This window comes from Polyergus mexicanus, unplaced genomic scaffold (genome assembly GCF_030449975.1).
Source record: "Polyergus mexicanus isolate NDT 795.1 unplaced genomic scaffold, iyPolMexi1.0 SCAF_14, whole genome shotgun sequence".
In the NCBI taxonomy this organism is placed as follows: Eukaryota; Metazoa; Arthropoda; class Insecta; order Hymenoptera; family Formicidae; genus Polyergus; species Polyergus mexicanus.
In genome coordinates this window covers 3,887,375-3,913,473 of record NW_027223334.1, presented here as the reverse complement: position 1 = coordinate 3,913,473, position 26,099 = coordinate 3,887,375, and the positions used below count along the sequence as shown (strand labels likewise).

Sequence of the window (26,099 nt, the reverse complement as noted above, 5' to 3'; positions counted from 1 at the left end):
AGACGTGGTTTATCAATAAAAGATTTTGGTTTTCGTTAAACGACGAGTGATGAATCGAGAAACGATAGAGGAGCGCGATCTTCTTAATAGCGCGCGGGATGTCGCGACGGTGGACGCGTATCGCGCGTGGGCGAGACGGTGCGACGAGTGTCGCAAGTTTCTGCGGGAGGGGTGTCGAGCCGCGCGCCGGGGGAGATCCACCGGAGCGATCAATTCTCTGATCGCTCGAACCGTTCGATTGACGGGCGCGAGAGACGATCGACGTTTCGAACGCGTGGGAGGCGGCGTAGAGAGGCGCGAAGGATTCTCGTGGTTTGAGATGGAGACAGCTTTCTCTAGACGCATTTTAACTGGCGCGGTTATCAACTTCGATTATATCGAACCTTCGCGATTTCTCGAGGACGCTAGAGATACCGTGCTCGATAGAGTACGTGATGCTGTACATGAATATAACAGTGTTAAGGTCAATACCGTGTTTATCGGTGAATTCGTCTCAGACGACAAGATTGATATTAAGACTATCGCCACGAAGAATTATCCGCTTTTACCTCTTTCCGATTTGCAAGAGTGGTACGGAAAGCGTGTGATCGACGCTACTTTAGCTTCGCTGGAGGAGTTTCAAGAGCGTGAGAGCGGATGGGCGTTATCGCGAATTCTAAATTTAACGGTGAATGTGAATAAATATAATCCTATGCATGCTGGATGTCACGTCCAGATACCGCGAGAGATTGCGTTGAAGAAAGCAGTGGTTAATGTGCGATCTGCGGATAACGCGTGTTTTGCGTGGGCGATAGTCGCCGCTTTATATCCGGTCGAGAAAAACACGGAAAGAAGCTCGCGGTATCCTCACTACTCGACGGTGCTGAATTTGGAGGGTGTCGAGTTTCCTATGAGTTTAAACAGAATTACTAGATTCGAGCGTATTAACAGCATATCTATCAACGTGTACACCGTTCGGGATAAGAAGGACGGGAAAGGTAGCTGCCGTATCGTTCCTCTGCGTCTCACCGGTGATAAGAAGGACAGACACGTTAATCTGCTCTATTTGAGCGATATGACGCAACGAGATAATACGGCGCATTTCGCATGGATTAAGAATTTGTCTCGACTCATCGGATCGCAACTGAGCAATAGGCAACATAAAACGCATATATGCGATGAGTACGAATTAAAAAATTTGTCGCGTAGTGTGGATAATATACTCGATTTAAAAAATATGTTTTATGTCACAGATGCATGCATTATTTTCGAACGAGCGATAAATTATCAGCTCACAGCGCGGACTGTGGAAGGATGAATGAGTGCGCTATAGTTCTTTCTACCGAAGATGACAAATGGTTAGAATTTTGCAATTACTGTAGAAAGGAGAGACTTCCATTCGTGGTGTACGCCGATCTCGAATGCGTGCTGGAGAAGAAAGAGGAGAAGAAAACGCTGAACACGTCTATCGTTCAGCATCACAAAGTCTATAGCGCTGGATATTACGCGCGATGCGCGTTCGATGATGCTGGTTCGACTTATAAAGCCTATCGCGGCGAGAATTGCGTATCATGGTTCGTTAAAGAATTGTACGATTTAGCGCTTCGCGCGAAGACTATTCTCAGCACCGATGCGCCTATGACGGATCTTACACCGGATGAATGGGAGAGATTCATGAGCGCGACACACTGCCGCGTATGCGAAAAACCGTTCGAATCGGAAGACGCTCGCGTGCGCGATCACTGTCATCTAACTGGACGGTATAGAGGTCCGGCGCATTCGAATTGTAATTTAAATTATAAGGAGACTTACGTAATTCCCATATTCTTTCACAATTTATCGGGCTACGACGCGCATTTCATTATTAAAGATGTGGCTAATGCTTTTCCCGGCAGCATCGAGTTATTGCCGCTAACGAAGGAAATGTATATCTCTTTTACGAAGAACGTTGAGGATGCGTTGAACGAGGGATGGTTCGGGAAACGCCTGAAATTGCGCTTCGTAGATTCTTTCAAGTTTCTAAGCGCGAGTCTCGAAAAATTGGCGTCGTATCTTGACAAGAGCGAGCTGAGGATCGCGCGTTCGGAATTTTCCGATCTTGACGACGTTGATTTCGAGCTTCTCGCGCGAAAAGGCGTGTTTCCTTATGAGTACGTCGACGACGTCGATAAATTACTGGAGACTCGTCTACCACCGCGCGAGGCTTTCTATAGTTCGCTGACCGGTGACGCAATATCCGAGAGCGATTATGCGCGCGCGATAAGAGTCTGGGAGCGATTTCGCGTCGAGACGTTGGGCGACTATAGCGATTTGTATTTAAAAACCGACGTTCTTTTATTAGCCGATGTCTTTGAAAATTTTTGCGACGCGTGTATAAGAAGTTATAATTTAGATCCCGCATACTATTACACATTACCTGGATATACGTGGGACGCTATGTTAAAGCACACGGATGTTCGATTCGAGTTATTAACCGATATCGATATGGTAATGTTCGTGGAACGCGGGATACGCGGCGGGCTAAGTCAATGTTCCAATAGGTACGCGCGCGCTAATAACAAGTATTTGCAGACTTACGGTCCTTCGGAACCGTCTTCTTATCTTATGTATTTCGATATAAATAATTTATACGGATGGGCGATGTGTCAATCTTTACCGTACGAAGATTTTCGATGGGTCGACGATGTCACGAGTATCAACTTAATGTCCGTGACATCGAACTCGCCTATCGGTTACATTCTAGAGGTCGACCTTGCGTATCCGCCCAACCTTTACGATTCTCACGCGGACTTGCCATTCTGCCCGACGCGCGATAAGCCGCCCGGAAAACGCGACGAGAAACTTCTCACCACGCTGTGCGATAAGAGTCGTTACGTAATATATTATCGCAATTTGCAGCAATGCATTCGGCACGGATTACGCGTTACGAGGATACACAGAATATTACAATTCGCGCAATCTTCATGGCTGTGCGGATACATCGAATTAAACACGCGACTACGAATTAACGCGAAAAACGAGTTCGAGAAAAATCTTTACAAATTGATGAATAACGCCGTGTTCGGTAAGACTATGGAGAATGTGCGCAATCACTCGAATGTCCGGCTCGTGACTCGATGGGACGGGCGATACGGCGCGGAGGCGATGATCGCGGAGCCGAACTTTCATAGTAGAAGCGTCTTCGCGGAGAATCTCGTAGCCGTGGAATTGCGCAAACTCGAGGTTAAGTTCAACAAACCGATCTATGTGGGTATGTATATTCTCGATGTATCTAAGATTCATTTATACGAATTTCACTACGAGTATATGCTACCGTTGTATCGAGATAAATGTAAAATAATGTATACCGATACGGATAGCCTCATTTATCGCATCGAGTGCGAGGATGTGTATGAAGATATGAAGCGCGACATTGACAGATTTGATACGAGCGATTACGCGGTGGACAATGCGTATGGTATGCCTCCAGCTAATAAAAAAATACCTGGTGCTATGAAGGACGAGAATGCCGGCGCGATTATGACGGAATTCGTCGGGCTTAGATGTACGCTAGAGCGAAGATGTACGCGCTACGAGTCGAAGGTAGAGACGATACGAAAAGAATTAAGGGTGTTAAGAGCGGCGTTGTCGCGAGAACGATAACGTTTGAAGATTACGCGCGCTGTCTTCGACGAAGAATCGAGATGAGGCGCGAACAATCTTGCATAAGATCTAAGTTACACGAGGTGTATACGGTGTCGGAATTGAAAGTTGCGCTCAGCCCACATGACGATAAACGATATGTGATATCCAGAACTGCGGATACTTTACCATGGGGGCATTATAAAATACCGCGGTAAGGAGCGAGGAAAACGTCGTATATCGAGAATGTAATAAATAATATTTGCGTTTAATATAGTTTATTTTAATATAGCTCATTTTAATAAAATACTCCGAGAGCGCGATATAAGAGAATAACGAGTGCATGTCTCGCGAAAATCGCGAGAATATTGTAATAAACCGCTTTCGCGAGGCGGTCGTGGATAACTCGGTCGGGATCCGGGGCTCATGAAAAAGTATCGAGAGACGAACGATAGATACGTTAGGTAAAATATAATTTATTTCGTGTAAGTATGTGTGTATACAGAGTGAGTGTATGTGTATAAATGTTGTGTGTGTGTGAGCGTGTGCGCTGGTGTGGGAGTGAGAGGCTAAACGAGCGAGTGCGTGTGCGAACGCGGAATATTTACGTATGGTTTACAATGTGTCGAAAGTATATGGGCGAGGCGAATGATGATGTGTATGACAAAACGCACTCGTGTATGCGTGAGTGTCGGAATTGGCTAGCGGTGTGGTCGTGCCGGTCGCGATGCATCCGGATTACAATGCACGGGGTGTGTTGCGGAGCGCGCTTTCAGCGATTCGATACAATATCGATTACGTGCGCGGATCGGGATTTCGGCAGAGGCCGCTAACTACCGGGCGGTAATTTCGGTCGGGCCGGTGGGCGGTCCTTAGACGTGTCGGTATCGATCTGATTGCGTCGATCGATGTCGCGGCCGGGTTAGATCCTCCCCCTTGAGCGGGATTTGGCGCGCTGTATTAATGGCGAGTCCGATCGCGGTAATGGCGGTCGCGGAATTACTGCGAGTTCGTGGCTATCGCGGTATTGTTTCGTCGGGGATGGTCTTCCCGTAGAATGCAGAAGTGCAACGGCCGACGGAACTCCCGTCAATGGCAGGGAACTCCCTACCACTGGATGATCGCCGTTGCACTTAGGTGGACGGATGCGTGCGAGGTGTCGAGAACTCCCGACGGAGGCTGAGTACGCCCAACCTCGTGTTCCTCGGTCGCAGAGATTTCAAAGGATCGCTTTTAGAGATGCCGCAAACTCTCGGCGGAGGCTGGGTACTCCCAACCCCGTTTTCTCTCTCTTTGAGCGTGTTTTCAGGATCGTTCTGGATTCCAGGCGTCTTACAGACTCTGGCGGTGGTTGCGGAAAATCTGGTCTCGAGATGGAAAATTGGCTCTTATTTATACCGCTTTTTCCGGCGGGTGCGCGTGCGTAATATGCCTGATTGTTTTAAGGCATATTGTTTCAAGTTGAACCGTCGCGCGCAACTCGGGTGGTTTCGGGAACGGTCGGTACGGTTACCCGAGCGCGGCGACGATTCCCGGTAAACAACGCGTCTTGACGGCGGTTATAAATTCGAACGTCTTGCTTTATATCTTAAAAATGGGCGCTCAGCGCCTCCGCATTATGCCCGACCGGTGTTTGTCGGGCGGCGGACTTCCGGCGGATCGACGGCCGGGTAACGGTGGAGGGATGTGCATCGTTACATCATTTATAAACGAACGCGAGGATCGAACTCGCGAGATCGCGTTTTTTCGCGAATGCTTTGTAATTTCGCGAGACGCGCGTTCGCCATTCTATTTACGACGCTCTCGGAGATGCTTTTTAAAATGTTCAAACAATAGTAGTTTATTGTTAGTATAAACATATTTTATAAATAATATAACATATTTTATATATTCAGCATAGTATTGCCATCGCATTTTCGATATAATATTTCGCGGTCGCGCCGAAGATAGTTCGAGAAGAATCGAAATGTGTGTTTTTAACCAAGATTTTCGAAACCTGAGGTTTCTATATCGAAGGAAAGTATATTTCGATCTAAAATGTTAGGGTGAGAAACATCGGTTAACATTCTACGAATTATCGCGTCGAAAATGGTTCGAGAAGGACTGAAACACATGTTTTTAACTCAAAAAGAAAAGATTATATATTTCGATTTGAACTATTTGGGTGAGAAAACGTTGGTTAACATTCTACGAATTATCGCGAAGAGACGCGCTTCTAAATTTCACATCAAAGTATACAAGTTTTACATCACAGGCTTGTATTCTTTGACTGGGAATTTCGAGATTCGAAACATCGGTGGACGTTCTACGAATCGTCTCGAAGAACGCGCGTTTTGCGCGAATAATATAATTTGTTTTTATAAATAATATAATTTGTATATCCGAAAATGTAATAAATATTCGCGTTTAATATAGTTTACTTTAATAAAATGCTTCGAGAGAGAAATAACAAAGGCGGGTCGAGTATTTCTACATTATAAAAAATTGCGGAAACATCCGATCAGTCCTATATATAATAGATTTTAAGTCAGATCCGACAAACTATTCTAGCTCAAGATTTGTAGAGCTAGAATAACTTTTCATTCTTGCTAAAGATTTATTCACAAATCTTGAGCTAGAATAGTTTATCGGATCTGCATCAAAATCTATCATAAATAGGACTGATCAGACATTTTCACAATCCTTCTATTATGTTCTCGGAAGTATTATATATCGAGCAACGCGAAAAAAGGTTAATGCGAGATACGACGTTCGCGTAACAATGTGATAAAAGAATTCATATAGAGCGTGAGAAAGAGTTCGTATAAAGCGCGAAAGAGAAAACGCAGGAGGCTATGTAGCGGCGCGAGAAAGAATCTGTATGAAGCGCGAGAGAGAACCCGTATGGAACGCGAGAAGGACGAACGTATTATAAAAAATCGTGGAAATCGCCGCTCTGTCTAATTCGCGGCGAATCTGGATCCAGATTTGGTAAGTTACTCCAAATTTTGACTGGAACAATTTACCAAATCTAAGTCAAGATTTGTCGCAAGTTAAACAGAGCGACGATTTCCATGATCTCTTTATTATGTTCTCGGAAGCATTATATATATCGAGCAACGCGAAAAAAGGTTACCGCGAGATACGACGTTCGCTTAATGACGCGATGAAGAATTCATATAGAGCGGGAGAAAGAGTCCGTATAAAGCGCGAAAGAGAAAACGCAGGACGCGGCGGCCACGTAGCGGCGCGAGAAAGAATCTGTATGGAGCGCGAGAGAGAACCTGTATGGAACGCGATAATTTTTATTTTTCTAACGAATAATTTTATTTAATATATGTAGTTGTATTTAAAATATGTAGTTTTATTTAATATATGTAGTTTTATTTAATATATGTAGTTTTATTTAATATATGTAGTTTTATTTAATATATGTAGTTTTATTAAATAAAAATACATTTTTATCATAATACAGCCGTTTTATTTATCCAAGAATTGTGCGACTCGTCCATTCCCAGCCATTTCACGTAAACTTCGTTGCCTCTTCGACGCAGCACCTTTTCCACGAGATACACGTCGGGATCGTTGACACGCATCAACTCGTGCTCGTAAAATCCTCCGGCGATTGGTTCGCCGCGCGAATCCTTCAGCAGATACGTTACGGGATTAGTTCGTTGTATCTTGGCTATTCGAAAAATCTCGGTGGTCCAGTTAAGTGTGAAGCCTTTCTCGAAGATCGTCTTAAACTTGCTGACGCGTACCGGATCGGCTACTTTGAATTTCGCCGGAGTTGCGATTTTTATATTGCTGTATACCGTATTTAAAAGTTTATCGGCGATCGCTGGAGATACGTCGACGGGTCTCATACCTATAGTGCGATGTTTTCGCGCGTTATATTCCTCGATGAGTTGAGGTAATTCGTCGATCCACTTATACGTTCCTCTTAGCGTGAAATATTTCCACATAGAATTTTTGAGCGTGCGATTGAATCGTTCGACGATCGACGCTTTCATCACCGAGTACGTCGAGTAATGATTCACTTCGCGCTTTTCCGCGAATTTTTTCACCTCAGCGTTGTAGAATTCCTTTCCTTTGTCGGTCTGCAGATTGTTCGGACACCGCTTAGAGCACTATCTTATACCCGTATTCATAGTCCGTCCTTGAGGAATAAGGATTCCTTGTTCCTCGTTCCACGTTTCATAAACTTTCCTTGACCGAACAAGAAATCTTATTGGCTCCCTTATCTCAAGGAAGGTCACGAGCTTCCTCGAGGAGTGATGCGACCTTTTTAGCAGATGATACGCAGAATATAACCAAATATAATCTCCAAAAGTTAGTTTCGTTACATTTGTGGTTTTGTGGTTATTTGTTGTCGCGCTCTCAAACTGAAAGTGTATAAAGGAAAAAGGGATAATGGACAATGAATTTTTAAATGATTCTGACGATGGATTTGAACACGAAAATCCAGAGAATCGGATTCTGTGGCGGATTCCGAAAAGATACATTCGCGATTGGGAAAATCCCGTGGAATTTTTTGAAGATACGAAAAAGTTTTCATATGTATTATATGAAATTAGTTGCAGGCAGCATAAAACGGTGCTGCCTCCAGTCGGTCACTAAAAATCCCTAAAATATTCCTTCCTTCTGAAAGGGAGACTCGAGGTCCATCCATGAAACAAGGTGGCCTTGCAGATTCAAGGAATCCTTCATGGAGGCTTCCTCCGTCCTTAAAATAAGGAAGGACTATGAATACGGGTATTAGTTAACGCTCGGATAACCTCGTTCGCGTTCTTGCTTTTAAGCGGTACGGCCCAAGCGTATTTGCTTAACGCGTCGATAACGGTGAGTATGTAGTTGTGGCCTTTGTTGAGTCTCGCGTAAGGACGCATCTCGACCACATCCGCTTGCCATAGGTCGTCGTACCCGCGTATCGCGACACGACGACGCAGAAAGTTTCTTCTCGCGGGCGCGTGCAATTCCTCGACTAGTCTTCGTTTTTCGGCGCTCATAATTCTCTTTTCTTTCTCTCAAGGATGATGTTGGGCGTGATCTCTCTCTCGAGCGACTCGCCGCTCCGAGTGTCACTGCTGGTCTCGCGAATCTTTGCTAGTTCCGTCACTCTCCCCGATAGCTCGTCCGCGTCTCTCTTCAATCGCGAGGTTGAATTTTCCAATTCTCGTATTTTCGCCGCGGAATTCGCCGCGACGCGCGATTTTTGGGTTAGTTTCGACTCTCGCCGTGACGGCTGTATGGATAGCTATGAAATCGAAAACAAAACTTGGAATGGGCGCGACGAGAATCAAGAGAAAGAAGAGCAATAGGAGGACGACCGCTACGAGGAAAAGAACGCTTCCGATAGCGAAACGCGGCGGCTTCTTGTCCCTGCTGCCGTTATTGGGAGCTCTCGGTTCTTTGGCTGGAGGAGCGGCGGGAATCGCGAAAGCGGTGAACGATCGCAAAGCGGCGCGACGACAGCTGGAGGAATTGCAGCGTCACGATCGCGCAATGGAGAGTCGCGGTTTATACCTCGCACCGTACAAGCGTGGAAGTGGCGCGTCCATTGCGGCGCGCCCGCAATGAGAGCGGCATTGTGAATTTAGACGACGCATCCGGCCCGGGTACTCATTGAGTGGCATATGCGAAAAAAGGGGGCGACGCGATCTATTACGACGGTTTCGGCAATCTTCGTCCTCCGCGCGAACTCGCGCGTTATCTCGGGCGCGATGCAAATATTCGATACAATCGTCGCTCTGAGCAAACGTGCGATCAGAATATCTGTGGACAATTGAGTCTTCGATTTCTCCGGGGGGGTTGATTGGAGGAATCGCGCGCTATAATATCGACCGTCGCTCGTCGATTGAGCGCAGTTCGACTGTTCTCGTCAATCATGTCGCTAACTCTTATTCTTTCCGGACGAAGCAGCATTCTCGCGGCGAGTTACTTTCCGCCTCTGGATTTAAACGACGATGATTACGAGTTAGGTTTAACTAATTTTGAGACTTATAACACGATACCGAATGTAAATTCCACGAATAATAAATTTTACTTCGACGAGATTATCGCGATTCCAGTGGGATCTTACGAGTTAAGCGCTATAAGCGCGTATCTAAGAGCCGCGATTCATAGCAAACGACGAGCGACAGAGGAGATACGAGAGCGCGGGAACGAGGAACCGGAAACGAGCGATGACGATTATATATACAGTGTCGACGACAACCGCGACGACTATTTCGAAGACGATAACAACGGTGATAAGAGTGAAAATTCTATAACGCTTCGCGGTAATGATAACACTATGAGAAGCGAGATTAAGTGCGCGTATCGAGTAAATTTTACAAAACCCAATAACATCGGTTCACTACTGGGTTTCTTGTCTCGCGTATTACAATCGAATAAATGGTACGCGTCCGATAAGCCGATAAATATTATGGCTATTAATCTCATTAGAGTAGAGTACAACGTCACGACAGGGGCGTATCACAATGACAAATCCGCGCATACTATACACGAGTTCGCGCCTAATGTTCCACCCGGATATAAAGTGTCGGAGATTCCAGCGCAGATCATTTACCTCCCGATCATCGCGCGGACTATTACTGATATAAATGTGCGTGTCGTGGATCAGAACGGAAAACTAATCGATTTTCGCGGCGAAGAGATTACGGTTCGTCTGCATGTGCGGCGAAGACGATATTCCTTTCGACGCGCGATGCTCGTAGTGAACGGATCGAATGCGAGAAACGCGCCCATCGTCGCTATCGCGTCGCCCCTAGACGCGAAAAAGAGAAAGAAAAAGGGAGGAAGGTTAACCGCCTCTAACGCGGCTTTCCTGCGCTCTTTAGGCTTCGTCGTACCAAGAACTGTTTCTCCATAAAAGCGGAATGTGCGATATTCTAAGCATTGGCGGGGAGCCGATCTTCGACGATCGTATCGTCAAGATCGAAACTCACACTAACAATCCTTACGCCAATACTACGTTTGGGAATAGCGACGAGATACGAATTCCTATACAACAGCAAGATCTGTACACATTACCATGTGTTGCGGCAAAAACCGCGTATCGCGCATTTGCGACTACCCGCACGCTCTCCGCGGTGGTATGCGTACTCGCGCGCTCTGCCTGTCCTCTCCGCTCCCCGCGATCCGGTGGATCGAGGAGCTGGTGAGCGGGGACGGAGGGGCGGTCAGAGATGTCGCGCTTTTCCGCGCCGCGGTGGGCCTATGTGCGCTAATCTGAGAGTTCAATGGCCGCCCTTGGGCCAAGTGCCACGCGAACGTCGTCGCTCTCAAAAGGTTACCGATTTTGCACTACCGCCGCGCGCTTGCATTGTATACCGGCTGGTCAGCGTGATCGCGCCCCGCGTATAATCTCGCACGCCAGAAATTGAGTTAATCGCGCTCGTGATGGATAAGGTTTACGAAACATTCACTGTGCGAATAAATGCGCTGCAAGGAAAGGACCACGGTAGTGCGCTCATCATTAACCCGTTCCACAATTTCCCGATTTCGAGTGTCTGACTCATCAGCATCGCGAATTCTTAAAGCCCGCTGCCGCCCAAACCGGTCGACAAGGGTGTAGAACAAACATTTGGTCCTTCGAGCCGGATACGATCGGATTCTCGATATCGGTTTCGTTAAGGAAGGACGTGGAACATTCGATCCGGTGCTTTACTGCCACGTGGCAGTGTTCGGGACGACCAGCATCGCGCGGGACCTTCGGCAGCCTGCTGAAGGACTCCAGTGGAGTGAAAGTGGTGGTGTTGCAAACACCGATAGTGTCCGCGACACAAGTGCAAGCGCTGATTGCACAATTAATCGTGGTGCATCAGCGACGTGCGCGCTCGCGCACGCGAAATTGCTCCCCGCGCCTCTCACGCCTCTCGCCTGCGCGCTCGCGCACGCGAAATCGCTCCCCACGCCTCTCGCGCCGAACGCCTACGAGCTCGCGCTCCGCGCCTCTCGCGCCGATCGCCTACGAGCTCGCGCTCCGCGCCTCTCGCGCCTCTCGCGTACCACGAGCGCGCTCGCGCTCTACGATACGCGCATCCACCGCGTCATCGTACAGAACTTTGAAACGTTAACTGGACGTTTCGTTTTATTGCACTGGTGCAGTGTTAATCTTGACTCCTTTGTTAAACTACGTTCTACGGACATGGAATCGACATTGAAGATGCAGATAGCCACAGGGGGCTACATTGACAGGTTTTGGGATAACCTCGTCAAGGCCGGAAAGGATAAGATCACGCAATCGTATTTGAAGACACGTCTCGCACTATTGGAGACGTACTGGCAGCGGTTCGTGGATGGCCACTACACCTTGATTAAGAATGAGGATGCAACGGCGGCCGCTTATTTTAAGGACGATGTCTACACGCGAACGGAGGATAATTATGTGTCAACTAAGACGAAGATTACGTCAACGTTACGTGATGCCTCGGCTGATGTACGGCAAGATTCTGGCGCGACCACTGCGTCGTTTATGCGACAAATCCAATTACCCAAAATAAGCCTGCCTACCTTTTCAGGTGAACAATTGGATTGGGAAGGCTTCCGGGATCTGTTCCGTTCGTTAGTGGGTGACGTGCCGGACTTAGCGCCTGTTCAAAAACTGCAATATTTGAAAGCCAGCCTCACCGGTGAGGCGGCGGCAATCGTGACCAGTGTGGAACTCAGTGACAAGGGTTACGAGATGGCGTGGACAGAATTAACCTCTCGTTACAATAACAAGCGAGTTCTGCTCACAACTCACATGCGCGCGTTTCTGAACAGTGCCGCGATAGTAAAACCTTCCTCCACGGAGATCAAACGCTTGATCAGTGTCGCACTTCAGGCACGCCGGTCGTTCGCATCTCTTCAGCGTCCGGTGGACCACTGGGACGACTGGTTCGTCCACGTTACAGTGGAAAAATTGGATTCGTCCTCGCGCCTCTTCTGGGAGGCCTCTCTGCAAACGAGTGACGAGTTCCCGACCTTTGGTCAGCTGCAGGACTTCCTGCACACGCGCATCCGCGCGCTGGACGCGGCCAGCCTCAAGCCGATGTCTGCGTCGGCCGTGGCCACGAAAGCTCCAGATCGAAAGGGCAAGGTAAATGCGCTTACGACTTCCGCCTCTGGAGAGCAGAAATCGTTCAAACGCTGCTCGCTGTGTCAAGGTACCCACGCATTTAATTACTGTTCGCGCTTCAAGGCTCTTTCGGTGCCCCAACGTCGGGAGCACGTGAAGAAACAGGGAGCTTGCTTCAACTGCCTCAGATTGAAGCACGGTGTGTCGAGCTGTCCGTCTGGCTCGCGGTGTTTACGTTGCCAAGGCAAGCATCATTCAATGCTTCATAATTCTGATGACTCTTCTCATGCTAGTACAGATGCGGGCGAGAGCGTCACGACAGCGGAGACCCAGGCCAAGGCGAAGGACGCCCCGTCCACAACGGCGATACACTCAAACGTCGCAGCTCTTGCGGCGGCCTCGAGGCGGCAGATACTCCTGTCTACCGCTCTAGCGACGTGCTCCAACGACCAGGGGAGGTCGGTGGTAATCCGTGCGCTTCTGGACTCGGGATCCGAGGCGACATTTCTGAGCGAGCGCGTAGCTCAGGCGCTGAGATTGCCAAGGCGGCGAGTCCACGTCCCGGTTGCGGGAATCCAGGGAGCGCCCTCGGGCGTGGTCTACCACTCCGTAGCCCTCACGGTGGGCTCGCCTCGCGCCACAGGACTGCAGGTCCGATTGCCTGCGGCTCTGGTACTGCCAAGGCTGACTGCGATGCTACCGTCGCGCAAGGTGACGCGAGGTGACTGGCCTCACTTGAACGGATTGGCTCTTGCTGATCCTCGCTTTGATCAGCCCGCTGGAGTGGACGCGATTCTTGGAGCTGATGCTTATGGGCTCCTTCTGAGAGAAGGACTGAAGACGGGACCGGCTGGCGCTCCCTCCGCACAGGCGACCGCACTCGGTTGGGTGCTGATGGGCCAAGCGTCGAATCCCGTTCCGGCGACCACGGACCAGGGTGTCTCTGCATTGCACGTTGCAACAGCGGACGTCGATCTCAATCGGGCGTTGCAGCGATTCTGGACGCTGGAGGAGGTGGAGGCTACTCCGATCCTAACGCCGGAGGACGACTACTGCGAGTCGCTCTTTGCGACCACGCACGCTCGCGATACGCATGGGCGTTACACCCTCCGTCTGCCTCGACGACAGGATCCACAACTGAAATTGGGCAACAATCGTTACGAAGCGCTCAACATATTCGTCCGATCGGAAAGCAGGTTGCGGCGTAACCCGTGTACTCTAAGGCTGTACACGGACTTTATGGACGAATACAAGGCACTAGGCCACATGGAACTTGTTCCGGCTACGGAACTGTATCGCGAAGATGCATACTACTTGCCGCATCACGCGGTCTTCAAGACTACGGGCGAAGAGAATAAGATACGCGTGGTATTTAACGCTTCGCATCGTACGGACACCGGGGTCTCTCTCAATGACACGCTGCTTGCAGGGCCCAAGCTGCAGTCGGAGCTCTGGTTGATATTGTCGCGCTGGCGACTCTATCGCTACGCCTTTACGTCTGACATCGTTAAGATGTTCAGACAAATTCGTGTGCATCCAAAGGACGTCGACCTTCAGCGCATTCTGTGGCGTTCTGACCCCACGGCGGAAGTGCAGGATTTCCGTCTAACGACCGTGGTCTACGGAACATCCTCGGCTCCTTACATGGCATTGCGCACGCTCAAGCAACTCGCGGATGATGAGCGGTCCGCTTATCCTCTGGGGGCCAACGCGATTGATTCACACTCTTATGTGGATGACATTCTTGCAGGTGGCCACACTCATGTAGATGCGATGGAGGTTCAACGTCAGCTAGTGGCGCTCCTCGCAGCTGGTGGGTTCCAGCTGAGCAAGTGGGCGGCGAACGCTCCGGAACTGTTTCCGGATGGGGAAGCAAGCGACAAACTATTTCACGCTCGTGAAGGAGTGAGTACTCTAGGCGTGCTGTGGAGCCCGTCCACTGACAGTTTTTCGCTGCGCGTCACCCCCTCGGTGAGTTCTAACTCGTCTACTAAAAGGTCAGTTCTTTCGGTCGTCGCGCGATTTTTTGATCCCCTCGGTTGGGCCGCACCAGTTCTCGTCTACGGGAAGATTTTCGTACAAGATCTCTGGGCACACGGTCTCTCATGGGATCAACCTCTTCCGACGGAGTTGCAAGCTAAGTGGACAAAGTTCGCGGATTCACTACCGCGATTAAATAAACTGCATACGCCTCGCTCGGTTAACTATTACGGGAATGGAACTACCGTCGAGGTTCACGGGTTCTCGGACGCATCTAGTCGTGCTTACGCAGCTGCCGTGTACTTGCGTACCACGGGTGTTAACGGCAACATCCAAGTCTCCCTCTTGGTGGTGAAGACTAAGGTCGCTCCGGTTAAGTCGGTTACTATTCCGAGGTTGGAGCTATGTGGCGCGTTGCTGTTGGCCCGCTTATTGCATCGCACGATCAAGGGTCTCGGCCTCGACGATGCGCCTGTATTCGCCTGGACTGATGCTGCGGTGGCTCTATGCTGGATCCGAGCCCACCCCTCCCGGTGGCCGACCTTCGTCTCGAACAGGGTGGCTGAGGTACAAGGGCTGGTGCCCCCGCATCGATGGCGGTATGTGCCAACAGCCGACAACCCGGCCGATGCCGCAACCCGTGGCATAGACCCGGACGAGCTGATGTCGCTTAAACTCTGGTGGTCTGGACCACCCTGGCTTGGTCGCGAAGATTATCCGGAACCCACTCACCCCTCGCTCAGTGGCACCGGTCATGTGGAGGAGCTGCGCGCAACGGCGACTCACCTTGCGCGTCCCATGGAGGAGAACGACGTGCTGTGTCGTTTCTCCACAATGCAACGCTTACTCCGAGTAACCGCGCTCTGCGCGCGGTTTTTGAGCAATGCGCGGCATGCTCAGGATCGACTTCTGGGCTTTATAACGAGCGCCGAACTGAATTCGGCCCGTACCCGCTGGGTACGCGTTGCTCAACGCCAAGACTATGAGGAGGAGATCACGAGGCTTGAAAGGGGACAACCACTTCTGGCCCGGTCTACCCTCAGGCCGCTACGGCCATTCTTGGACGACGAAGGACTGCTGCGCGTCGGCGGACGACTTCAGCGAGCCTTGCTGCCGTTCAACGAAAAACACCCGCTCATCCTCAGCAAGACCAACCACTTATCCTTGCTCTTCGTGCGGGAAGCGCACGCTATGTCGCTTCACGGAGGGCCTCAACTTACCCGGAGTCTTCTGCTGAGACGGGTGTGGATCCTGAGAGCCAATTCATTGGCTAGATCCGTAATCCACGCGTGCGTACGCTGTACGCGCTTCCGAGCTGTTGCTGCGGACCAGCAGATGGGGCAGCTCCCTGCGGAAAGACTTGAGCCCATACGACCCTTCCGGAGGTCCGGGGTCGACTACGCGGGTCCTGTACAGATGTGCGCCTCGACTGGTCGAGGTCACAGGACCGTCAAGGGCTACATCTGTCTCTTCGTTTGTTTGACGTCCAAAGCGGTTCATCTGGAACCTGTAACTAGTCTTACTTCTGTCTCCTTTTTAGCCGCGTTCAGGAGGTTTACCTCGCGACGGGGCCATTGCCAACAATTGCTCAGTGACAACGGCACCAACTTTCGGGGCGCTGCCAAGGAGTTGGCTTCCATGTTCCGAGCTGCTTCCGACTTCTATAAGGAGAGTGTGACGTCCCTCGCCAACGACGGCACGACCTGGTCCTTCATACCACCAGGAGCGCCGCACTTCGGCGGCCTTTGGGAGGCCGGCGTGAAGTCGGTGAAGTACCACCTGCGGCGAGTCATCGGCGACCACACACTCTCCTATGAGGAGCTCGCGACCGTGTTAACTCAAGTTGAGGCCTGTCTCAACTCGCGTCCGTTGTACGCCCTTAGCAACGATCCCTCCGATCTAAGCGCCCTGACTCCAGGGCATCTGTTAATTGGCGAACCCCTTGTGAATATCGCGGAAAAACCCGCGCAAGACGACCACCTATGTCGTTTAACAAATCGCTGGGCACTGACCTCTGCCATGCGCGATCATTTTTGGAAAAGATGGTCGACCGAGTACCTTCACCATTTGCAACAGCTTAGAAAATGGATGAAGCCGGCGTCGAATCTCTCGATAGGCGATCTAGTATTAATTAAGAGCGAGCTTCAACCCCCCGCGAAATGGGCTCTCGCTCGTGTTACCGCGTTGCACCCGGGACCGGATGGTCTCGTCCGTGTCGTTTCATTGAAGACAGCGAACTCCACTCTAAAACGACCGGTCGCGAAACTGTGCCCGTTGCCACTTGAACCGACGCCTATCGCCTAAAGTTCTTTATGTTTAAGCTAGTTTGGGTTGCGCTGTTTGCGCCTCGCAATTGTTAAGGTTTATAATACTGCGCCTTTTATTTGTAGTTCGTAGTTCTTTAAGTGCCTTATTAACGGCATTCCGCGTTTGCCGTACAAACTCTGTTTTGGATCAACCCGGCCGTCACCTTATGGCGGGCGGCGCTCCACTATAACCGTTTGTTTCGTCCACTGGACGAGGCGGGCTGTAATGTTGCGGCAAAAACCGCGTATCGCGCATTTGCGACTACCCGCACGCTCTCCGCGGTGGTATGCGTACTCGCGCGCTCTGCCTGTCCTCTCCGCTCCCCGCGATCCGGTGGATCGAGGAGCTGGTGAGCGGGGACGGAGGGGCGGTCAGAGATGTCGCGCTTTTCCGCGCCGCGGTGGGCCTATGTGCGCTAATCTGAGAGTTCAATGGCCGCCCTTGGGCCAAGTGCCACGCGAACGTCGTCGCTCTCAAAAGGTTACCGATTTTGCACTACCGCCGCGCGCTTGCATTGTATACCGGCTGGTCAGCGTGATCGCGCCCCGCGTATAATCTCGCACGCCAGAAATTGAGTTAATCGCGCTCGTGATGGATAAGGTTTACGAAACATTCACTGTGCGAATAAATGCGCTGCAAGGAAAGGACCACGGTAGTGCGCTCATCATTAACCCGTTCCACAATTTCCCGATTTCGAGTGTCTGACTCATCAGCATCGCGAATTCTTAAAGCCCGCTGCCGCCCAAACCGGTCGACAAGGGTGTAGAGCAAACACCATGCGATAGTTTTCTCTACATAGAAGGTAGACTCGAGTCTAAAGAGTCGCCGAATGCGCAAGAGGAAACCGCGTCGGTGACGAGGCTAGTGAACAATTGTGCGGCATTTATGTTCGAGGAGATTCGCTACGAGCTCGACGGAGTGGAAATCGATCGAAGCAGAAATGTTGGGATAACGAGCACGATTAAGAATTACGTGTCACTGTCAGTCGAAAAAGGCAAGATATTAAATAACGCCGGATGGGACTTATCGGCGGCAACTCATTCGTCGATCAACGATTTCAACTTTTGCGTACCTCTCAGCGTGTTATTAGGTTTTTGCGAGGATTACAAGCGTGTCGTGATCAATGCGCGACACGAACTTATTCTGATACGAGCGCGTAATGATAATAATTATATCATATCGCGCGAAACGCATAGCCTAAAATCGTTTTATTAAAGATATAGTGGCGAATGCCTCATATAGTGTTGTAACGGGGTTACTTTTCGCGAGTGCGTGGATGAGCTCGGTCGGGATCAGGGCTCGTGAAAAGGTGAGACACACGAAAAGATTTAGTTAACAGATATCGTCTTTATTTTCCTCGTTCGGCAATGGTCGGTTTACAATAGTTAACGCGTGGCGAATGATGCAATGCGCTAGATGCAATGCGCGTTTGTGATTCGGGGCGCGATATTCGATATATCGAACCGCTTATAATATTCGCGAAACTGTGTTTATTTTGACGGCACGCGGAACGCGCAAGAAATCGGGCGCGGTCGGTCGGCGCGTGTATGGCAAGGCCGTGTTTATTGTGACGGCGCGCGGAATAGAATGGAATATTAGGTGATAGGTATTTCGGCGCGGTGATTATAATTCGCAAGTATTAAAATAGCGTTGATCGTTGTCGCGGGATTTATCGCGTATTCCCAGTGGTAGGGGAGTGCGATCGGAGATCGAGTACCCTCGACCGGGCGGAGAACTCTCCGTCCCTGCTTCCGTTCGCGGAGTTGCGGATAGCGCGGCGGAGTCGAGAAAACTCGACGGGGCAGCGAACTCGCAAACCCACGGTCCGGCTGGCTGGAGTGGTCGGATGAGTGACCGTAAACTAGGAGAGCGGCGAACACTCCGCTCTCATCGAGTTAGTCGGATTCGTGTCAGGAGTTCGGAAACTGCACGGAAACGGAGAATGCTCGGCGGAGGCTGCGAATACGTCAACCTCACGTTCCGTCGTTGCTGCGAATTTCAGGATCGGTTCTGGTATCTCGAAGCGTACTGCTCGAGCGGATTCAGGAATCGTTCTGGTCCCGAGATGCCGAAACGCTGTCTTTTTATACCCGAGCGTCTATCGGTAATTGCGTCGTTCGCCCCCGGGTGGGGATAACGACGCGTTGTTTTCGGCGGGTAATTACGGTAAACGCGTCGCTTCCCCTGGGCGAAACGACGCGGCGTTTCGGCGGGTGACGCTTGGGATCTTCCGGCAGCGTTCAGCTATGCTCGGTCTTCGGCGTAACGGCGGCCGTATAACGGCCGTATGGTTGTTTATCACAACCGCGGTGATTGAAGTCTTAAAAAAGGGCGCTGGGCGCCTCTGCCACTGCTCAGCTGGTGTTCGCCGGGCGGCAGACTTCCGGCTGGCTACGTGCCGGGTAACGATGGGGGGTGCATCGTTACATCACCCCCCCGCCTACTGTGCCTGAATTTTGAGGCACTCGCTGCGTCTACTCTATTTTTCGGCGGTAACGCAGTTTTCCGGCGCTGTTAAACCGCAGCGTCCATCGTCCGTGCGGTGTGCGGACCTTATATCGCCGGGACACGTGGATCGCGAAATACGGGATCGGCGCTATGAGTCCCGGCTCTACTTCCACCATGATCGGCAGTGGCGGCGCGGGGCCCATCGGGACCAGGATTTCGGGCATGGGAGGGCGGGTGGTGTTTCCCCCGTTGCTCGTCCCTCTGGCTGCTCCTGGCCCGATGGCGACCTTGGTCGCTTGGCTGGCGTCCTCCTCGGTACCCCGGCGTGGCATCGGCGTCGACAGGCGGATAGCGGCGGCGGCTGTGTGGCCAGCATGGCCAGCTTCCGTTGATTCGTCCTGTCGGACCGCTGGATGGTGGTACCGACTTTCGGCGGCCGTTTCGGTGGTGGCGGCCGTGAGATCGGCGGTGCTTCTAGCACGCCTGTGCCATACGGCGGCTCGGGCTCTCCCAGGATCTCGTTAATACCTTCCAGGATGTCTCTTTCGATGCTCATCTTGAAAGCTTCGGAGCTCTTGCTTTTTCCTGGTTGCTTCTTTCCTTCGGATTTTTGCTTTTAATCCGTGGTGGGGTTGTTTTCCTCGTTTCCATATTCGTCTTCCTCGTCATTGTATTCGTCAATATTGATGTTATTGTCGTCCGGATCCTCTGTATTGTTGTTATTGTCGTCGGTGTCCATGTTTTTGTTTTCGCCGGGAGCGGGTTTTAGGTCCTGTATATGCGTATGACGATACCATTTTCCGCGTTGACTCCGGAGATCGACGATTACCGGCGAAATAAACTGACGTACTTCTAGCGGGCCGATGAACTTTGGCGCGAGCTTTGCATTAAATGCGTTCGCTTTGTTAGAGAGCGGGTAGTTTCGCTTCCAAACGTAATCGCCTAGCTTTGGTCGCAATTCTCGCCGTCGTAGATCGTAGTATCGCTGCTGTCGCTGGAATCCCCTGGCCAGGTTGATGCGTACGACCTCCTCGGCGTCTTGTAGTCGGACGATGTCGGGTTCTGGGGCCTCCGTAGGTGTCGGGAGGGCGGCACTAATTCGCGGTCATGAATTAGATATGCCGGCGTGTATCCGGTGGCGTCGTGCTTGGTGGTGTTGTACGCGAATTGTAGCGCAGCGAGATGTTCGTCCCACTCTCGGTGGTCGCGGTCTACGTACTGCGCCACCATTGTTTTTATTGTGCGGTTGGTGCGCTCTACGGGGTTACAATGCGGGCTGCGGATGGGTGCTCGATGCTCGATATTGAAGGCCTTGAGCCTCGCGGTTAGCGGTGCGGACTTGAATTGCGTCCCGTTATCCGATATAATGATATCGGGACGGCCGTGTCGCAGGATTACGTTTTCCGTGATTTCGCGTGTTACGGCCGGTGCCGTGACTTTTCTTAGCGGCGAAAGTTCTACCCATTTTGAGAACCGGTCTTGCATAACTAATAGCCATACGTGTCCTCGGCGCGATCGGGGAAGCGGTCCTACAAGGTCGACCGTGACGTGTTCCCAGGGGTTAACGTGTGTCGCGTGCATGTGTCCCGCCGGTTTTTGCTGGAGTGCCTTATGCGCTAGGCATTTGGTGCAGTGTCGGACGTAATTGGCGATTTCCCACAACATCCCGGGCCAGTATAAATTTTCGACAATGCGGGCGATAGTTTTCGCGACCCCCCGTGCCCGGCCGTGGGGGCATCATGGTACTGCCGGAGGATCTCTCCGCGTTGCTCGCGGGGCACGCACCGCTTTCACTGTTCGTCGGCGGATGTTTCTTTGAAGTTTAAACTGTGGAGGGGGTGCCGGTAGAGTTCGTTGTTCGTGATTCGGTAATCCAGGTGCGCGGCGGGGTTGCGCCGGACGTTGTTTAGTAAACAGTTATACCAGCGGCAACGTATCGGTTGAAAGCGCGTCGGCTACTCGGTTTAGCGCTCCTCGTCGGTATTTGATTTTGTAATCAAATTGCTGGAGCTCGAATAGCCAGCGGGCGAGTCGTCCCGCCGGGGTTTCGAGTTTTTGCAACCACCGTAAAGACTGATGGTCTGTGATGATGGTGAAGGCGTACCTTTCCAGGTAATTTCGCATTTTCCGTATGCCCCAGACGACCGCCAGACATTCGAGTTCCGTGGCGCTATAATTTTTCTCGGCGCCGGATAACGTGCGGCTTGCGTAGGCGATGACGCGTTCGCCGTCCTCGTGATATTGCGTAAGGACGGCTCCGAGCCCGCTGGTACTCGCGTCCGTTTGTAAGAGGAACCGGCGGGTAAAGTCCGGGCATGCGAGTACGGGCGCGGTGGTTAACGCGTGTTTCAGTTGTTGAAACGCGGCGGTTTCTTCCGCTCCCCATGCCCAGCGGGCGTTCTTCTTAGTTAACTGCGTGAGGGGTGCGGCTAGCGTCGAGAAATTTTTGATGAATCGTCGATATCACGACGAGGAACTGCCGGATTTGTTTCACCGAACGCGGTTTGGCCCAATTCGCGACCGCGCTGACTTTGTCGGGGTCAGTGTGGATGCCGGTACGGTCAACAACGTGCCCCAGGTATTTCAGGTTGTCGACGCAAAATCGACATTTGTCGGGGTTTAACCGGAGGCGGGCTTGACGGAGGCGGCGGAAAACTTCGGCGAGCAAGTCTAAATGTTCGTTGAACGTGCGGCTAATTATTATGATGTCGTCCAAATACACGAAAACGTTCGGTTCGAGCGCGGGTTCGATGACAGTATCGAGCAGGCGCTGGAACGTGGCCGGGGCGGAGTGCAGCCCGAACGGCATCACCCGGAACTGCATTAAACCTTTACCCGGTACGGTAAAGGCTGTGATCGGTCGGTTTTCGGGTGTCAAAGGTACTTGCCAGTACCCGTTCTTTAAGTCGAGCGTCGTTAGATAGCGGGCGCCGCGTAGTTTGTCCAAGGTGGCGGTGACTTGCGGCAGTGGGTAGGCATCTTTCTCGGTGACCTCGTTGACCTTCCGAAAATCGATGCAGAAGCGGTGCTTCCCGTCCTTCTTCCGGACGACCACTACGGGCGAGCTCCAGGCACTTCGAGATGGCTCGATTACTCCCGCCCTTTCCATCTTTTCGACTTCCGTGTCGATAATGGCTTGCATGGCCGGGTTGCGTGGCCGGTATCGTTGTTTGATTGGTGTGGCCCGGGTTAATCGGATCTGGTGCTCGACCAGCGGAGTCGGCCCCGTGACCGTCTGGAATTTCTGGAGTTCGCGGTTCAGGAAGTTACTCAGGCGGTTCTCCTCTTCTTCTGTCCTCTTAGCCAGGCCGCTGGTTTTCCCGCATGTCGGCTATCGGTGTCGGGCTCGCCGTTGCCGGGGCGGGGTGATCGCGAGCCCTAAGCAATCCCATAGATCGATCCCGATTAACGCTGCCTCGCGGTGTGTTGGCAGGATCCAAAAGTCGTGGATGTACGTCCGTCCCTGCAGGTATACTGGTAGTCGGACCTTCCCGAGGGTCCGGGCGGCGGTACCGTCGGCCATCTGTATTTGGCCGTCTTCTTCGCTGAGTGTGATGCCGAGTTTCTTCATCGTCTTGACGGTTTCGGCATCGATGAAGGAAACCTCTGAGCCTGAGTCCAGTAGGGCCTCCACGGGATGCCCGTGCACGGTTGCCGTAATGTGTGGCCGCGGTGTATATCTCACTTCGTTCTGTGCGTCCGGGATGCGGCCATGGTACTCCCGGCGCGTTTGGCGTTTCCCGGCGGTGGATGGCAGTTGGCGGTCAGTATGCCATCCTTCCCGCACTGCGAGCAGAATCGTCGTGGGGTTTGCCGGCATTGAAACCGGGTGTGCCCCCGCTGTTTGCAACGCCAACAGCACTCCTCCCGGTTATATGCGATCGCTACGGTCGGTGTTGTAGCCCCGTGCGGTCTTCGGTTCGGCTGTTCCTGCTCGATCCGCTCGAACTCCGCGGCGTCATCGAACAATTCATTTAGGTCGTGCACGTCCCGGCGTTTGACATACCTCTTGTATTCGGGCCGCATATTTGCGTCAATTCGCGACAGTCTCTGGTCGCGGGTGAACCCCCCAGCTCGGCGTATGAGGGTCATCATCTCGTCCGCGTACGGCGCGAATTTTTCGTTATCCCTCTGTTTTCGTTCGGCGATTTGTTGCTGGAGCTCCTCGCTATACCGTGGGGGTAGATACCGCCGCCGGATGGCGTTGCAAAAATCCCCCCACGTCCTCCAGTCTTCGCGGTTATTTCGCGCCCATGCGACGGCCTCTCCGCGTAGGAGCTCGGACAGCCCCTTCATAAGTTGCTCGCCGGAGTACCCGTCGTCCGCGCGGAGGTCGTCTACGCGTTCTAGGAACGCGATGGGGTCGCGACCGTCGAATGGACGTCCCCATTTCCGCAGCTTCTCTAGCATTTACATGGTTGCGGATGGTTCGCTTTCGCGTCTTTCGTCGCGGTGTGCGCTCGGCGGCGCGATCTCTATTCGTGGGGGCGTCCGCGTGTTCCGAGTGTCTGGGCCTTGGGCCCCAAACTCGTCTGGGTGTGAGTCTATATATTGGCTCATCCGGCTGCGGATGACATCGAGTGTGCCGGACGTCTCGATGTCATATTGCGTGGCTATATTCGTTAGTTGCTCTTTCGAGAGCGTGTATAGCCAGGCCTTCATAACGCTTGGTGATCGACCAGTCCGTTCGAGAAAAAAAAATCGTGTTTCCCGGACGGTCCTACTGTTCGGGCGCCAATGTAACGAGGTCACTTTTCGCGAGTGCGTGGATGAGCTCGGTCGGGATCAGGGCTCGTAAAAAGGTGAGACACACGAAAAGATTTAGTTAACAGATATCGTCTTTATTTGCCTCGTTCGGCAATGGTCGGTTTACAATAGTTAACGCGTGGCGAATGATGCAATGCGCTAGATGCAATGCGCGTTTGTGATTCGGGGCGCGATATTCGATATATCGAACCGCTTATAATATTCGCGAAACTGTGTTTATTTTGACGGCACGCGGAACGCGCAAGAAATCGGGCGCGGTCGGTCGGCGCGTGTATGGCAAGGCCGTGTTTATTGTGACGGCGCGCGGAATAGAATGGAATATTAGGTGATAGGTATTTCGGCGCGGTGATTATAATTCGCAAGTATTAAAATAGCGTTGATCGTTGTCGCGGGATTTATCGCGTATTCCCAGTGGTAGGGGAGTGCGATCGGAGATCGAGTACCCTCGACCGGGCGGAGAACTCTCCGTCCCTGCTTCCGTTCGCGGAGTTGCGGATAGCGCGGCGGAGTCGAGAAAACTCGACGGGGCAGCGAACTCGCAAACCCACGGTCCGGCTGGCTGGAGTGGTCGGATGAGTGACCGTAAACTAGGAGTCTTAAAAAAGGGCGCTGGGCGCCTCTGCCACTGCTCGGCTGGTGTTCGCCGGGCGGCAGACTTCCGGCTGGCTACGTGCCGGGTAACGATGGGGGGTGCATCGTTACAGTGTTAAACGATATTAATAAATTAAGGTTATTGCGCACGTTGGATAGCGGACGATATCTGAGCGTCGCTTTTCGCTCGTGGGATCTCTACGAGTTTCCGCTTCTACAAAGCACGACTAAACATTCATGGGCTGTCAAAGCGGCGACGCAACTCGAAAAAGCGCGATATGTTATCTTCGCGCTACAGTCCGGAAAGGAGAACGTTCTATCCGAGGAGCCTTCTTTATTCGACGATTGCAAACTAACTAATGTCAAACTGTATCTTAATTCCGATTTTTTTCCTTACGATGATATGAATTTAGATTTTGATAAGCGCAAAGTCGCAGTGCTATACAATATGTACTCGAAATTTCGAACGTACTACGGATGCGAGAATGACGAAACGCTCTTAAATATGAATAAATTTTTATTCTACGGCCCGCTCGTAGTCATCGACTGTTCTCGCCAAAACGAATCGATTAAAAGCGCCATCGTGGACGTTCGCATAGAGTTCGATTGCAAGGAGAACATTCCCTCTAATACCATAGCTTACTGTTTTATCATTCACGATCGAGTGGTGGAGTACAATCCGCCCACGTTGTGCGCAGAATCGTATAAGCGCGATGATATTCAAAATATGAAGAGAGAATAATAGAGGCGCGTACTTCGAGTACCGCTAATAACGACGATGGACGCACCGATCTTCGTCGATCTTCAAGGTTTTGTAGTTAATAAGAAATTCGTCGCGAAAGAAGTAGCCGTGTTAAGAAATGGCGCGGAATTGACACATCACATCTTTCGCCCACCGATTGGGCGAAAGATGTGATGCGTCTTGGGATCTGCTAACGAGAGCGGAAAAATCGCGAGCGTGTTGGTTGACATCTAATCATCATCAATTAAAGTGGAATGACGGACACGTGAATTACGGGTCGATGAAAAGACTCGTTCGGGACGCCGTATGCCGAAAATCTAGCCCCGATTCAACGATAAGAATCTACGTCAAAGGTCACGAGAAGAAAAAATGGCTGATCGAGATCTTAGGAAGCGTCGCCGACGATTGCGATGTAGCCGTCTCCGTCGACACTATCGACGCTGATTACGAGGATATCGAACGTTTGGAAACTCTAAACGCTTCGCGGGCCTTTCGTTGCGGATATTATGCGAAGAATTGCGCGTTAGATAACGCTTATAAATTGCACGATTGGTGGTTCGAACGACGCGATCATTTGCGTAATATGTGCGATTGATTCTATATTATATTACTTTATATCTA

General features: G+C 51.4%; 2 protein-coding genes across 2 annotated transcripts; both read left to right on the top strand.

Moving 5' to 3' along the window:
* Positions 1-319: 319 nt before the first annotated feature.
* LOC138939550 (uncharacterized) lies at positions 320-3,818 on the top strand. Its single transcript, XM_070307418.1, has 3 exons — positions 320-1,161; positions 1,233-3,523; positions 3,631-3,818. The coding sequence occupies exons 1-3, from the start codon at positions 320-322 to the stop codon at positions 3,816-3,818; spliced, it is 3,321 nt and encodes a 1,106-aa protein (XP_070163519.1).
* Positions 3,819-10,460: 6,642 nt separating this feature from the next.
* Positions 10,461-16,927, top strand: LOC138939549 (uncharacterized). Its single transcript, XM_070307417.1, has 3 exons — positions 10,461-10,676; positions 11,124-11,399; positions 11,645-16,927. The coding sequence occupies exons 1-3, from the start codon at positions 10,461-10,463 to the stop codon at positions 16,925-16,927; spliced, it is 5,775 nt and encodes a 1,924-aa protein (XP_070163518.1).
* The last annotated feature ends 9,172 nt before the right edge of the window (positions 16,928-26,099 follow it).

Coding starts and splice junctions, on each gene's coding strand:
- LOC138939549 (XM_070307417.1), top strand. CDS start 10,461: ATGTGCGATATTCTAAGCATTGGCGGGGAGCCGATCTTCGACGATCGT. Junction 10,677..11,123: donor CCCGCACGCTCTCCGCGGTG/GTATGCGTACTC, acceptor GAATTCTTAAAG/CCCGCTGCCGCCCAAACCGG. Junction 11,400..11,644: donor TGATTGCACAATTAATCGTG/GTGCATCAGCGA, acceptor GTCATCGTACAG/AACTTTGAAACGTTAACTGG.
- LOC138939550 (XM_070307418.1), top strand. CDS start 320: ATGGAGACAGCTTTCTCTAGACGCATTTTAACTGGCGCGGTTATCAAC. Junction 1,162..1,232: donor AAAACGCATATATGCGATGA/GTACGAATTAAA, acceptor TTTATGTCACAG/ATGCATGCATTATTTTCGAA. Junction 3,524..3,630: donor GGAATTCGTCGGGCTTAGAT/GTACGCTAGAGC, acceptor TAACGTTTGAAG/ATTACGCGCGCTGTCTTCGA.